This window comes from Mus caroli, chromosome 19 (genome assembly GCF_900094665.2).
Source record: "Mus caroli chromosome 19, CAROLI_EIJ_v1.1, whole genome shotgun sequence".
Classification (NCBI taxonomy): domain Eukaryota; kingdom Metazoa; phylum Chordata; class Mammalia; order Rodentia; family Muridae; genus Mus; species Mus caroli.
This window is the reverse complement of record NC_034588.1, coordinates 27,124,343-27,141,114: the sequence shown is the minus strand read 5'-3', so window position 1 is coordinate 27,141,114 and position 16,772 is coordinate 27,124,343. Positions and strand designations below refer to the sequence as shown.

At 39.1% G+C, this 16,772-nt stretch overlaps 1 protein-coding gene across 1 annotated transcript in view; it reads right to left on the bottom strand.

Annotated features, from left to right (window-relative positions):
* The window catches only part of Uhrf2 (ubiquitin like with PHD and ring finger domains 2), a 62,755-nt gene continuing 45,983 nt past the window's right edge, over positions 1-16,772 (bottom strand). Inside the window, exons 7-16 of the mRNA XM_021151777.2 lie at positions 14,407-14,530; positions 13,870-13,977; positions 12,221-12,325; positions 9,119-9,225; positions 6,031-6,193; positions 5,123-5,263; positions 3,848-3,944; positions 3,081-3,238; positions 1,914-2,012; positions 1-1,003 (exon numbers count right to left, since the gene is read on the bottom strand). Coding sequence (XP_021007436.1) covers positions 857-1,003; positions 1,914-2,012; positions 3,081-3,238; positions 3,848-3,944; positions 5,123-5,263; positions 6,031-6,193; positions 9,119-9,225; positions 12,221-12,325; positions 13,870-13,977; positions 14,407-14,530 — 1,249 coding nt within the window. The 3' untranslated portion in view covers positions 1-856. The remainder of the gene's footprint in view (positions 1,004-1,913; positions 2,013-3,080; positions 3,239-3,847; positions 3,945-5,122; positions 5,264-6,030; positions 6,194-9,118; positions 9,226-12,220; positions 12,326-13,869; positions 13,978-14,406; positions 14,531-16,772) is intronic.

The window sequence follows — 16,772 nt, the reverse complement described above, 5'->3', positions numbered from 1 at the left end:
TCATTTTCTGATCATAAAATATTTATTAAGGTATACTCTTAAGGAATATAGTGAATATAAAATGTAGGATCACAATGTGAAGCAATTTTAATCTCAAGCCAGCACAGCCCTCCTAATCTGCAGATGGAGACCACTAGGAGGAATTCCTGCGCGCCAGATGAGGACAGAGAGGCTTTTCAGAAACATTTACCACTAGCGCTTCGGACACCTCATGGCAAGAAAACACCACATTACACTAATGCAGCAACAATGCATTCATATTGTTCTCATTAGCCATTAGTAGTCAATCTGCATAAAACATCAGAAAAAAGTCACAATGGAGATCACAAATGAGTTAAAAAATGAACATGTTCTTGCAAAACACGCACGGTGATGGAAAGTGACATTAAAAACGTAGTATGCATATCACAGAAGCTGCACTCACTCACCCCAGCAATCGCATCTGCCTTCTTTCCTGGACAAGCAAAGTACAAGGAACAGGCACAACTAATACTTGGGAGGCAGTGTGTAGCTAAAATCTCATTTAACTAATTAGTCAATGATTTTTAAAATCCCCGTAAATCTTTTCTGTCCTGAGGTAGTTGCAAAATAAATCATAAATTGGGTAATCAACTACAGTGGAGGCTTTAAGTCTTCATTCATGAAAATGAGTTGTTACTGAGAAGAACTACCTGTTGCTATCTAAAAGACAGTTGAGAATGGCCTCTTACTACACACACAGGAGGATGGCTGTGGGAAAAAAGAGGTACTGCTGCTTCCGGACGAAAGACATGGTCCAGCACTGCTCTACCCCCCCACTCACTGTAAGACTTGTTACTGTCCAGGACTCCAGCAGGAACCACATAGGACACGCAGATCACCGGCCTTTGCTGTAGCCAGGGAAGAAGAGGTCAAGCAGAGTTTGGAGGGTCTCATTTAGAACCATGACGTAATTCTGCCCGAGATCATGGCGGCAAGCAGGGCAGGAGAAAACCTGGGCCTTAAAGGAGCGCTGTAAGCAATCCTAAGGTAAAGACAAAAGAAAAACACACGAGGGGAGGGGCACGGAGGGAGGACGACAGGAGAAAACGGGAAAAGGGGGAAAAACAACTTCAATTACATAGAAAAATCACTCAAGTTATGTTGTTAATAAAAATGAGACACTTATACTCCTTACAAGAGAAAGGTCTCGGATGAAGAGTCACGAAGGCCAGACTCTGTACTATACTGTCTATGGGTACAGCTTTACTAACATGGACTGTGAGACTTCAGGGAAATGTCTCAACTAGCTCGTGCCTTGACTTCCTCACCTAATAGAGTGTTCGAGAGTCCTGAGAGAACTGTAAAGAAGAAAATTATGACTGCCTCTCAGAACTAAACCACAGTTTACCGAATCATTACCATCATAGGTCCTCTGAAGCAAGCTTACTTGACTAAGTCTAGAGCCTACTGACACACACGGTTATCCACTTCAGAGGAAACCACAGTGTAACATTACATCAATACATAAACTCACGCTTGGTAAGCAAGCTTCTTCCTCTGGCTTAGCTAAAGCTCGACTGTCCTCTTCTGCTGCAGCCACAGAACACCACGCAATGTACCCAAGCATCCTGACCTTTTATTAAATGCATCAAAGTCTTTCAGTTTGCAGTGCAGCATCTCTGTGACAGGATGCTCACTGTCACAGAGAGAACAACAGTGATGCTGCTGTGGCTTCACCTCAGCCCTTCCTCCATCTCCAACTGTACCTACAAGAACTAGGATTATGCAATTTTCACTGTGGCTATCTTACCATCAAGATGTAATTAAAAAGTTTTCTAACAAGAAAAGTGCCCACAGATATATTCTTCACAGAAAAATGCTTGATTGTATGCTAAAGACAGGGGGCACCCACTGCTGTCAGACCTAGCAAGGGACTGTGGATCTGAACTTACCTTACAGACGTTGTGAAAGCATTCAGTTGTGACAGGCTGGTAAACTAGTTCTTGGCAGCACACACACATAAAAGATTGTTCCAATTTCTTCAGAAAATTCTACAACGGTGCCAGATAGGAAGAAAGAAGAAAAGATTAGCAGCTCAAAATATACTAATGAATTCTAAATGATGACAGACACAAGCACACGCATGCACGCACGCACAAACACACATACAAGGAAGGATCCAGTTCAGTGTAAATAAAACAGAAAACAGACAGCTCATCACGAGGCCATTCAGCACAGACGTCCCTTTTGTTCTGTAAGCATCATTGCAGACTGCAGCAAATTAAATAATGAGGCAGTCAGTCTTTCCTGTTACAAAGTACAATGTTTGTTGAAACTAAAGAAGCCCTAAATACCCAGTGTCACAGAACCCGTATCTTCCAACGATGCTATGTACTATTCTGCCTTATTTCCAAGACACATATTTTCCAGGAAGTAGGATTTATTTAAAAGGACAAGTGTAACATTACAGATTGTTCTCCCCTTAAAACTAAACAAAGGGTGGGTCTTAAACAGTTTAATCTAGATTTAAAAAAAAAACCTTGAAAAATTAAAATTACCTGTATATTCTTATGTGTGTGTGTGAGAGAGATGGAGTCTGCAGAAATGGAATTACATGCAGTTGTAAGCTGCCCAAACGGGGTGCTAGGAATCAAACTTGGGTCTTCTGCAAGACTACTACAAGCTCTAACCACAGAGCAATCTCTCCAATCGCAATGACAAATATTTACATAGATCAAGACTGGTTTACTTTACTTCAGAGCTATACACACAGCTGTACACACAGTTTGTTTGAAAATCATATAACTATTTAAAACTTAAATAATTAGATTATCTCATCTCTAACTATAATATAACCAAACCTTTTGGCTGAGTTTTAGACTGAGCTTTACAACTGAAAAGTCTTCCTAAAGAGAGCACCTAAGTGTATGTTAAGTAATTTAGGATTAAAATCAACATCTAAGAAGTTTAAAATAAACTTACAGCTGTTTAAATTTATTGACTATTATTTCTGAAAGGTCAAGGAGATAGATTGAAAAACTACATAAAGTTTGGACTTGTGAAAATCAGTTTCCATTTCTAGTATCCGAATATCATTAGTTAAGAAAAGCGTTATATACCGGTCCTTCTACAAGAGATGCAAGTACTTCATCCCATAGCTTCTGGTTCTGACAGTCTTCTCTGATCAGGCGCTGCTGCTGAGGCGTGAGCTGGAAAGCCTCTACTGCATCTGTTGAATCCGATGCCTTCAGCACTTTGGAGTCACCTGGACACTCATCTAGGTTAATTTATACAATATGTCATTAGACCCTCACAGTTCTTAGAAACCACACAAAGGTTCACTGGTGCCAGTAATGCTCAGACCACATGTAGTCACCTCCTGGAGTCTAGGATACTGTGATGGTTTGTATATGCTCGGTCCAGGGAGTGGCACTATTAGAAGGTGTGGCCTTATTGGAGTAGGTGTGTCACTGTGGCTGTAGGCTCTAAGACCCTCACCCTAGTTGCCTGGAAGCCAGTATTCCGCTAGCAGCCTCCAGATGAAGAAGTAGAACTCTCAGCTCCTGCTGCACCATGCCTGCCTAGACGCTACCAGGTTCCCACCTTGATGATAATGGACTGAACCTCTAAACCTGTAAGCCAGCCCAAATTAAATGTTGTCTTTATAAGAGTTGCCTTGGTCATGGTGCCTCTTCACAGCAGTAAAACCTTAAGACAGACACTTCCTACACTTGCTGTTGATGTGGCTCTGACTCTATTAAAGAGACAAACACCACCCCCCAAACAAAATCCTTTTATATAATTGCTTATGCCCTCCTCAATTTATTCTCTATTTCTCTTTATCAAAATGTGTTATCAGTATAGATGCTCTGCAGCTGCTACTTGCCATCTGAAGCTGGCCTTTTGGTGGCGTCACTGCTCTGCTTCTTTGACTGCCCCTTGGTCTTCTTCCCTTCCTTTTCTGAGGGGTAACCTGCTGGATACTGGTGAGGGAGGAAAAGAAACAATGTTGATTTAAATTTTACAGGGGGAGAGAGGCTCCAGATCTAGAAGGAAGTTTACAGGGGAGGGGAGGGGTTCTTAATGCTTTCTCCACATAAATTTACATGAAGCAAAATATACACTTTCAAAATTCAAAGGGCAAAATATAATTGAAATCGCAAATTCTACTTAAAGCCTTACAGCCTTAACTGTTACAATGCTCCACTTTATAATTTGACTATTTCAGTTTCAGATCTAAGAGAAGAAAATTTGCACATGCTATGTTGGTGGCTTAAAAAAATTACGAGAGAGAGAGAGAGAAAGAGAGAGAGAGAGAGAGAGAGAGAGAAACTAGGCATGAAGCAAGGATCACATATGGAACTGATATTCAAATATACAAGATGAAAATTATGGCTCACATCTTAAAACAAAATATTGAGCACCAAATTTCTCATCTCCAAAATTAGGGGATGGAAGATGATTTTTAGAAAACTAAATAGAACTTAATTTTCCATCACCTAAAAGTTATATTTAAAGGGATACATTCTACCTCTTCACCTTCATTGATAGTTATTTTAGAGGGAAGGCATGACTTTGCACTAATGCTCACATTTAAAGCTCCACATATTTTTGGCCTCAGCACATTACCACTAACCCATCATAGCAAATATACTTTTATGTTTCTGCTCAGTTTCCAGCTGATGAATCTCATCTGAATAATCATTTCTAGGAGTTTAAAGACAAGAAAAACACTCAAAGGCACACATTCCCCTGCAGGAGTGGTCAGACACTACCCACAGTTCAGTCCCTATATTCAGCGGGACAGAGGCAAGTCAAGGACCGTGCTGACTGGCATCACTGGAAGAACAATGGATGGGGACAATGGCAGATGAGCAACTCTAGAAGCCACCACTCCACCCATCAAAAACCCCTCAACCAAGGGGTTAATTAAATTAAAAACATTTTGCTTTTCACTTACAGGTCCAGCTTTTTCCCAGCATGGTACACAGTAAAGCACCGTTGTCTCATTTCTTTCTGCATCCTTGTATCTCTATCTCACAGTCTCTCTATCAGCTCTATCTCACAGTCTGCAGACCAGTTGTTATGCTTATAGAGATAAGGCATGGAGATGTTGTACATTCTTATAACACACGAGTAGTACAGACTAAGGGGATCTAACCTGCAATCGCAGACACAGTCTCCTTGATCGTTCGATTCCTTCTGAGGTCCAAGGAGCAGGTTCAACATCATCTCTTCTTAAAAGATAACGCCAAACCAAGAAGCCATGGCTGGATGAAATCTCTGGCCAGTATTTTACCACCTATATCAGAATATTTCAGCATTACATTGAAATGTAAGGTTTAGAGTAACCAAACATAAGGTTTAAATGTATCTGCCATAATTAAATGCAACCTCAAAAGATATTTGCTTTGCAGTTAACAACAGTAAATAAGAATATTATTAACATATTGTTATGAGCTTATTTCCTATTAAGATAGTTCTCATATAAGGATATAATATTATAAGTTTAACATAGCAACACATTAACAGATTGTATTTTGCAAATTAGGTAGGAAAAAATGGTGGTAGATGATTTGCTTACTTTTTTCCAAGGACACAAATCCATTTTTAATACTATATGTATTCTGCCTTGAAAAACTCTATTGCAATTAACATTACAAGCATTTGTTAAAGATACATAGTAGCCAAGATATATAATGATCAAATTAGTTACATAGTTTTTTCACATAGATTATATACTTAAAAAAGGAAATCTTGGGACTAGAGTGGAGTGCTTGCCTAGTGTGTACAAGCCATGGGTTAGCCATGGGTTATCTATCAGTGCCACACAAAACAAACAAAAGGGAAACCACCTGCACCCAATTACATAGAACTCTGCCTTAGGAACTTCAAAGTCACTTTTTTAGACTATCAAAAAAATTCAGTTCATGTATCTAACATTTATAGAAAAAATAGAAATGCCAACAAACTGGCCTATCCTTTCTCTAGCCCACCCAGGAGTCCCTGTGGTAATCATGTCTTAAAAGCCCCAGAATGACCCAGGAGACGTCATGCCAGATGGAGCACCTTATAAATGCCATCATATCTGTTGCCTTCTTCTGGAGCATATTTGCTGATCTTCCTCCCTTTAAAACTGCGTATCACTCTGACGGGCTTACCAGCTCTCCAATTCCGAGACTCTGCTCCAATTTTATCATCCAATGGAGCATCACAGTTTAGGGCCAATGCCCTAAAAAAGACAAAACGAAGTCTTTATACCAAGCAATCCTTCTTCAAGGATATAATCGAGTCTTCAGCTCAGTAAAAGGTGAATTATGCCTTACCTGAAGATTAAGATATTATTCTTTCCATATTACTCCAGAAAATAGGATTATGCTTTCCCCCACCAGCAGAGAAGACATATCAGTTTTCTGATGTCACCCCCAAGCCAAGGGATTGGTTCTCAAAGAGCCTGTAGGGTTCTTCTGAAAGTACCAACATCTGCGCCACATATAATAGAGAACAACTAGGAATACATGGGGTTTCCTTAAAATGTCTGCTGAGAAGAGGGAGAGGTTGGAAAACTAAGACAACTGCCTTAATAATTAAACTTTGATGAAGTGAGGTAAACTGCTGGAAGAATGCAGCTGCCTTGTAAGCAGGAGGATCTACATTTTGATTCCTAGAATGTCCATATAAAATTCAAGTCATAACTACAAGCATAGAGGCAGCACAAGTGGACTCGACACACAATTGAGAAGATGCGGGGGACCTGAGGAGTTAGTAGGAAGAGTGGAGAGTGAGTATGACCAAACATTGTGTGCATGTAGAAAATTCTCAAAGAACTTATAAAAATGCTGTATTTTTAAAAATGACTAGTGTAGTAATGAGTGCTTATCATCTCAGTGCTGTTACATGGAATTATGTGAATCCCTGTGGCTTAACAGTCAGTCAACGTAGCCTACTTGGTGAATTTCATCCAGGCCAGCAAGGGACATACATACAAATACAAATGCACATAAATAGTCCATTTTACAAAGTCAGATAGGATTTAAAGTATCTTTTTGAGTGTATTTATTTTTTATAGACTATGACTGACTTATGACAAGGAATCTCTTAAAAATACTAATCTTCTTAAAGTAAATGCAGTATAAGTTTTCCAGCTGTGTAGGGAGATATTTTAAAACACCAGGGGGTAGGATAAAGTAAGCCATCGTGGCTCACAACCCTCTGACGTCCTCGTCTGGCTTCCTCAAGCACAAGGTACACACATGATTGAAAAAAGATGCAAGGAAAAAATCCATACATATAAAATAAAAATTTAAATATTAAAATATAGCCATCTACCTAGGGTTATTGTTGTAGACTAACTACTAGCTTCACATCACTGAGTGACATGCTTTCAAGTTCGCAGGTGCCATTAATCATGATTACTGCCATCACTAAATGGCACTGTCAAGTTTTGGCTTCATAAGTTTACAGACTACTGAAAACTGTGAAAGGAGTCTCAAGGATGAAACAAGCCAAAAAACAGGCAATGCAGCTCTTAACCACACTCTGTCACTCCAGCACCAGTGGCATCTGAGAGCACTGACAGAAAGGACAGCTGAGACACCTTCATGTCTGCTTCACTTTCTGAAGTGGAGGAGCTGGTAAGAAATGGGCACTACTCAGAAGCAAGAAGGTATCAAACTTCCTCTTGACAGAAGAGCAAGAATGAACCATACCATACACTACATGGTAAAGAGAGTGTGTGTATGGGACCAAGTTAAAGGCCTTTACTTAGGTTTTCATGTTCATCAGACAATATATTCTTTTTAAGATGTAAAACTGCAAGGTATACACACATCTCTGTGCCTAAGTAAGCAACCAGATAGTTAGGTCTACAAGACAAGTCAAATCTGAGTCTACTTCATTTTCACCATCCTCCTAACAGCAAGCATGTCTACTGTTTCCGATTACTTTCTAAGGAGTGGTAACATTACTTATCGCACTGCGCGAAAATGTAAAAGGGATGTGACATGTCTACTCCAAGTGTGCATACTTGGGAAAGAAAATTCAGTAAAGTAAGATAGTCTTATCACAGAAAAATATAATTCTCATACTTGATAACTTAAAAAGCCATTACTAAATTGAGATACATATTCACTGACAAAAATTGGTCAGGCTATTTCTAACTTCTAAGGTCATTCCTCTTAAAGAACTGCCTCCTTTGTAGGAAAAGGGTAGCAAGGGGTTGTACTTCTGTCTCATGAATGCGATTTCAGCAGCAAATCTGACCTGTCTCCTCTGCTAGCTCGGGAAAAGTAAGCCTTTGTCGGAAATAATATGTAAGATATGAAAACACGATTCTGCATAACCTGGTACACAATAAAGTTCTGAAATAATACTGATATATTTTTTTGAAATGGTACTAAAATTAAAGTGATACTATTTAGAATTTAGTAAAAAATAATCATTTTTACTCAATGCTAAAATGCTCTATAGGACATAAAGAAACTTAACTTTGATACAGTTCACAAATTTTTACTATGACAAGTTATAAAGTGATTTTTGCTATTTGGGGTTTGAGTTCTTTATTGTTTACATCAGCATGCATTTATAAAATAAAATATTTGGAAATTAAATGCTGTAATCTATGGTAATGTCTCTGTTAAAAGTCACTGTAAGGCTGGTCTTCGGTAACATATTGAGGGAATTTAGTTCAAAAAGAGCACTTTTATAATTTGGAAGTTAATTTATTAATACAATTTTTAAAAGTGCATGGAGACAGACTGCTATTTCACCCTCCATTCACATAAGGCAACTCCACATTAGTGAATCACCTCTAAAGCACACGTGTCACGTGGAAGCTGACGTGCTGAGGGAAGAAGCTGACGTGCTGAGGGAAGCATCCCTTCAGTTGTGACGTACAGTGTACTAAACATGCCACTTCATCTCAAATTCCACATAAATCATAAGGTGCCTGTCCTTCAAAAGTGGCAACAGGCATGCTTATCAAGTAAGGGGGGAGGGGATTATGCTACTTAAACACAAACAGTATGAAAAATAAACAATGGAGTGCAAATTTCATCTACCTCCTAGTTGAAGACTCTTCCCTAGAGCTTAAACAACAAGTTCTAACGCTAGGATCCAAGTGTGGTGTACCCTCCAGATGTAGTGTTTAGCACAGCACCTGTTCATGTTTGTTAGTGTCTGGTCAGCCGATGGTGCACCAATTCTTTTATTACCAGCAAGATTTTTACCACCGCTTCCAGTATACGTGAACTCATCACCTCGGTCCTACGGGGAAAGATTTTTTTACAGTAAGATACTTAAACCTGAGTATAATTTACCAATTCTCACTTTAGAGTCAGAACATTAGGTTGAGATGTCATTGACATGTTTCTCAGAGAATTTGCCAAAATAAAGCAAAACATGACCAAGTGTGCAGCATACCTCAAGTTTTATCACTTGATCTGAAGCTTTTGCTTCAAAGCTATAGTTTGTAACATCTTCAGACATAGTCATTCTCATGCTGTGCATGTATCCAAGTAACCCAGAGCGTGTGATAAGACTAATGGGTTAGAATCATTTAGTTCAATGGTAACTGACATACCAGCACTAGCTTACAGGTTCTTTATGGACAGCATCACTTTCATAAACATTTCACTATGGGATTCTTAGCTCATTTACATAATACAGAATTTTTCTGATATTCAACATTTGACATGGACATTAAATACATTTTATAAAGTAAATTTACCTAAAAGCTTCACTGTACAGTTCTAATGGCATAGTAAGTTTTCCATTATTTCATATTTTGAAACTATCCATGGTACACTCAGGTTAAAAAAATAAGCATTGCTACTATTAAAAAGACATCTGGAAAACAAACTGAAAATCAAATGCAGTACTTGGCTTCTACTTTGATAAACATGCCCAAAGGATATGTTATAAAAAGCAACAACATGATCATTTCTGTGGTAGCTACAAATTTATATAGGCATAAGTAAATCTTAATTGATTCAAATTTCAAAATAACTCAAGAAAAGTATCAGTACATAATTTGCCAATACTAGCTGGTTAGTAATTTGGGTTTTTAAATTATATTTATTTAATTTACTTGGTGATGGGGCATACACATGCCCATAGCCCACATACAGAGGTCAAAGGACAACTTGGAGGAGTCAGCTGCTTCCCTCTACCAGTGAGTCCTGGAAATCAAATCCAGGATGCCAGGTTTGGGGTAAGCACCTCCACCCACTGACCCAGGATTTTTTTGTTGTTGTTTTTTTGTTTTTCAAGACAGGGTTTCTCTGTGTAGCCCTGGCTGTCCTGAAACTCACTTTGTAGACCAGGCTGGCCTCGAACTCAGAAATCCACCTGCCTCTGCCTCCCGAGAGCTGGGATTAAAGGCGCACGTCACCACGCCCTGCTCCAGTATTCTTTTTAAATGTGAAATCAGGATGAACTTAAGACAATATTGTTGGTTTTTTTCTACTAAATTCTTACTTCTTTGAAGGTTGTTTGTTCCCATTCTTTGGATTAAAGCCTAACTAAACTTGTGCCTTCTGAGGCAGTCATGGTGGTGTACGCTATAACCCCAGAACTCTCAAAGGCTAAGAAAGACTAGCATTCAAGTACAGGACCAACTTGGGCTACACCATGAGAAATGCTGTCTATGAATGAATGAATGCTTCTATTAGCCCCCAAAACCTTCAACTCACATTTGATAATGAAATATTTAAAGTCACTGTCTTTTAAAATAAGGAGCTAAATTTAATTTTTAGTGTGTATTCCATTTGAAGGAATGCTAATAAACATATAAAATAATGTCCAGGAGCACCTCCCACCAACTCTCGCCCTTTTTCCGTCTCTGCCTCTCTCTCTCCCCCCTCTCCCTCCCCTTTCTTCTTTTCTGTCTTTTGTTTCCAGACACAACTCAGGCTGGTTTCAAACTTACTGTGTAGCTGAAGATGGCCTTGACTTCCCGGTCTTTCTGTCCCCACCTCCCAAGTGCTAGGATAACAGGCCTATAACCACCATGCACTACTAAAACACTTCCCTACTCATGGGAAACAATTCTTTACACTGTATCTGGATTGACTCCAAAATGCTCAAAATCACAATCACCAAGTTTTCAAGTTATAATCCTGAGAGGGCTATAAAGAAAGAGTAGTGAGATCTGGTCTACCCTGGACAGAACAGAACAGGCATGTCTACCCTAGACAGAACAGGCATGGTCTACTCTAGACAAAACAGAATAGGCATGTCTACCCTAGACAGAACAGAACAGACAGGTCTACCCTAGACAGAACAGGCATGGTCTACTCTAGACAGAACAGAACAGGCATGTCTACCCTAAACTGTGCTTTAAACATTAAAGAAAAAAGTGATTCTGAAGGTTCTTCAAGTAGCAACCAAATTATGATTAAAACTCTATAGCATACCATTAGCATATTTATACTTCAATCATTATGCCAACAAAAACTTTCTATTATCACAGAGGAAAAAAATCAGGCCGATTTGTTGTATTTTGTACGCCATGAAGTAGCTTACACCAGGCTGCTGCCGCTGCCTAGAAAGAGTGCCTCCAAAGAAGCTACCCCTGCTCAAGGACATGGCTGCCACCACCAAGTCACAGAGTTTCCCATAATCCCACCCTGGTATCAAACTGATACCCTGTGCATGCTAGATCACAAAGCTACATTCCTAATACACTGCTCTCTAGCCTCTATTCTCCCTCACAAGATGCAGAAGGAGATACAAAGACAGATGGTTTTCATCAACTCCTGCCATCAACCAACCACACAGGCCAGCATCCTCATGTCAGGCCAGCATCCTCATCTCAGGCCAGCATCCTCATCTCAGACTCCCCAGCTAATGATTAGTCCAAGGTTTTCTGCATATAGCTTTAATTTATCTCTCAGTGCTCTCTAATGTACCTGTAAAACACACATGGAATGTGACCCAGAAATCATACTAAGCACTATATACAATTGTGGACTACAGCTTTATCCATATCATTTCTAATAATACTGTGAAACTACAAAAATAGGCCTAATTTTAAAAAATTCCAGAAAATATATTTTATATTAGTTATCAACTATGTAAGGTAAACCATCGTATTAAAAAACAGACACTGCTAAATCTTATAACTTATATAGAACCAATCACTTCAACAAAACTAGACTAAAAAAGAGACAGTAGTATGTGATATATTTTGGGCACAGCTTTAGTACTTTTAGAAATAATCAAGATTAGTTCTAAAGAATAAAGTTACATCATTACTTACAACTTCATCTTCAAATCCTCCAGCCAGGACAAGAGAATAAGCCCCATCATTGCTGCGACCATGAATTCCACCAACATGTGGCCTATGAACACCTGCTTCGCTCACCTATAATGTAAAAGGAAAAGATGAAGTATATCCTGAATGTATAAAACTGTGAAAAACAAATATAACTAAGAGTACCAATGGAGTCAGACTTGCAATATGCTTTCATATGTATTATTAAACTTTAAAGCCCAATCACATCTTACCTAAAGTTCACTTTCTCATTTTAATTTCCCCAAATAAGAACCTGAAGGTGCTGAGGGTTTTTTCCCAGTTGTAGTCCTCAATCTTGCTTCGAGACCTGCACACTAATAGACCCTTCTGCACTGCCTTATTTTGTTCCTTTCAAATCCATTCAATCATAAACAGAATGATCTTTTGATTTGTTGATTTCTGGCACAGAGTCCTACGAAGTAGCCCTGATTGGCATCATATTCGCTCCGTATATCAGGCTGACCTTGAACTTGCAGCCACGCTTTTACCTTTGCCTGTGAAGTGCTGAGATCACAGGCAGGAGCTGTCATGCATGCTTAGAATGGTCCTTTAAGGATAACTTCTGAATAGGGCTGAGATGGTGTAGTACTGTGTAAGGAGAAAGACCAGTGTTTGATAGTATAGTGGCCTGCCTCTAATCCCTCTTTAGAAGGTAGACAGGAATTCCTGGGGCAAGCTAGCTAGCAAGACTAGTAGTATAGGCTAGCCCTAGGTTTCACTAGAAAATATTAATTCTTGATATTATAAAACCTGTCAAAAGCCTGTGGTTGGGAAAGTCAATGATCCTATGAAATAAGCTGCTGCTATTGGTTTGCTACATAGATACAATGTAGTCCTCAAATCACCTTCTAAATAACTGTATTTATGCCTGCAGATTTTTGCTGCTGTTGGCTTTTCACCGCACACTCCTAATAGTCAAAGTACGGAGAATAAATGACTGTTAAATGCCCATCCGTAAGTTGGACATCTATATAACCCACTCCAAGACTCTGGGAACAGTGCCAGAGAAGGGGGAGTAAAGAATGTAAGAGCCAGAATGTAAAGGCGAAGAACTTTAGTACTGAATTAACTGGCTCTAAGTGGCTCAGTATCTTAGAATTCACTCAAGAAAAGACTCAAAGAAAATGATTAAAACAAAGCCTAAAGCTTAATGACAATAGATGAGAATTTACCACATAACTTAAAATTGTTTCAAATATTAAATTTCTAAAAATTTTTCTGAGAAGCTGGGTGGTGGTGGTTCACTCCTTTAATCATAGCACTGGGGAGGCAGAGGCATGGGGTTCTGTGAGTTCGAGGTCAGGCTGGTCTACGAAGTGAGTTCCAGGACCACCAGGACTACACAGAGAGAAACAGCATGTGACACAGAACCGTATGGCAAAGAGAGAGCAGAGATAACTGATGTGTCACAGAGATAATGGAGGTTGTGCTTCTGTCTGCCCATGTCTGCGGAAAGAGTCTCACTCCAAATAAGATCGTCTATCCTAACAAATGAATGGCGTGTGCTACTTAACTGAGACTCATTCATAGTGAAAAACAAAAGTAAGCATCACCTGAATTTTATTTAACGCTATGAACTTTACTCTTCCAACTAAGCCAATTTAAAAGCATACCTGAACCCTGAACCTCCAAGTTGATCCAACAGGAATACCAGGGATTGGTCCATAGTGATTTGAAGGGACAATAGTACATTCTTTTGTACGACCAACACAAGCCATTCCCTGTAAGTCACAAAAGAAGCTGTCTGAGAAATCAAGTATGTAAAGAAGTATTTTCAAGATTTCTAATTCCCAGAGGCAGAGGCAGGTGGATTTCTGAGTTCGAGGCCAGTCTGGTCTACAAAGTGAGTTCCAGGACAGCCAGGGCTATACAGAGAAACCCTGTCTCGAAAAACCAAAAAAAAAAAAAAAAAAAAAAAAAAAAAAAAAAAAAAAAAAAAAAAAAAAAAAAAGATTTCCAATTCCTATAAAATGTGAATAAAATAGCTGGATGAATGAAATTGTTATTTCTACAGTTATCACAGGTACTAACACTTTAGGTACTAACAAAACAGATTTGTTTAATCTTTTGTACTGCCACTACCAACACTGAAACACTATTTACTATCAACTGTTAACAGGACAGTCAAAGGAAGGCAGGCTTTTTCTTACCCTGCCCCAGTCCCTCCGGCTCTCGGTACTGGCTGAGGGCATCTTCGCTTTCTTCTTACTCAGCTTGAGTCTCTCCCCAGCCTTTACCACCTCACTGGAGTCAGTTTTACAGGAAGGACAATACCTTAACAGAAAAAAGACAAAACAAGCAACGCCTGGTAACTAAGGCCTTACTACAGTAGGGCAAGCGTTAAGGTAATACTGGGTTAGACTACAGAGTACAACTGTCACTAACATCTTAAACTTTTCAAAAATATTCACAGGATAAAAGCTAATAGTAAAAAAAAATTCTTATTTTGCTTCTAAAGTATCTCGAGATTTTGTATTATCCACCCTGAAATCCAGTGCAGAAGTCTGGAGTGTGGGAGAGGAACATAATGCTTATTCTTGTTACCAACTCTGATAAAATATTCACCTGAAAATCTCATAAAAACTAAAGGAAAAGGAATCTAACAGTTAAAAATGCAACGAATACATCTTCCCATCTAGCCCAGTTATTAGAACTCTCAAAAGAAAAAAGAAAAACCATATAAAGCAGCCAGTGATAGCGCAGTAAAAGTACAGGGTCTCCGTCACCAAGATAGCTAACCTGAGACCAATCCTTGGGACCCAGATGGTGAAAGGAGAGAAACGACTGCCTCAAGTTTTCTCTAAACTTCACACACTGTATCACATCAACACACAATAAATAATTAAAATGCAATCTACATGGACATATAAGAGTGTGTGTGAATGGGCAGAGCTATGAGCAAAGTCCCGGGTTCAAGTCTCACCATCACAAAGTCTAATCCACCCTAGTGAATGCACAAGACAGCATCTCTAGATCTGCCTCAGCTTTCTGTACTTGTCGGTCCTTTCTCACAAACTGCATTAATACTTTCCAAAAACCTTGTGTAGAGAATGAAATAAGGTTACTGCCTATCAAAAACTGGGAGAGTCAAGAGATACCAACAAAACAATAATTCACTGCCAAATTCATCTTACATTTGCCTCTTTTCTTTCCTAATTATCTTTTCCATATAAGTTTTAGAGTAAAAAATACATCTATGCCCACTAGTCACTCCTAATTATGAAAAACATCTGCACTATTGGGGAGAAATGCAAATGTTTTAGTTCCCTCAACTTGAAAAAAAAAAGATTTGAAAAATCATCAAATATAATAGGTTTTTTTCCCACTATACACACTTTCACCAAAACAAGGAATAAGTATGAGATGAGACTTCAGAAGTTACTAGCCATGTGATCATGGGAGTCAGTGAGAGGAAGAAACAGAAAGGAGTCAGAGCCCTTCTCTATTTTGTTGTTTCAATTTTTAAAAGTGGGATGACTCACCCCACAAACCCCCTCCCCGTGTGTGAGGGTGTGTGTGTGTGAGGGTGTGTGTGTGTGTGTGTGTGTGTGTGAGGGTGTGTGAGGGTGTGCGTGTGCGTGCGCAAGCGCAGAGAGATGAGAAGATAACAAAGTTGGGTCTCTCGTTCTACTGTGTGGGTCCCAGGGATTGAACTCGGGTCAACCCTGACATAATATCTTTATCTACTTAACCATGTCACCGCCCCTTTCCTTCATCTTTATACCCCTGTGGTTTCTGTAGCCATCATGCTTGCAATGAGCCTACAAAAAGACTACAGGAAAGAAGAGCTGTCTGTTCGTCACACTGATACTAGCTAGCCACTTAGGGTATCAGTATTCTTGACTAGTATACCCCTTGCTTTGAAACCTTCCACGGCAGAAGAGAAACAGCTCAGTTGTCCTGGAGAAACAGCTCAGTTGTTAAGAGCACACACTGCTCTGTCAGAAGACCAGAATTTGATTTCTAGCATTCTCATCAAAAGGCCCACAACTGCCCAAAACTCCAAGGAATCCTACACGCATGCACAGAATTTTAAAAAATACTTTACAGGATTCCTTAATGTGATTATTTAAAAGTTTACTATAAATTTGACTAGGTACCTTTCCCTAATCTTTCATTAGTGGTTTGTTTCTACAATTATACAAGTAATTTTAGATTATAGCAAGTACATTTAATCTTAGAGCCTTGTTCTATTTAAGAACTTCCTAAAAATTAGACACAATATCCATATAAAACACTGCTGGTATATGTTAAGTATTTAATTCCTAAGAACATAACAGGAAATACAACATACTAGGGGGTTGAAAGTCATTATAAAGGCTGACTGGATAGACCTAAGTGAAAACCTGAAGGATGGATACTACAGTGAAGGTAAGCGCAATGCTTCCAAGAAGAATCAAGTTTGAAAACAGAGACAAGAATATGACTTAAAAAGATGAAAGACGCCGGGTGTGGTGGCGCACGCCTTTAATCCCAGCACTTGGGAGGCAGAGGCAGGCGGATTTCTGAGTTCGAG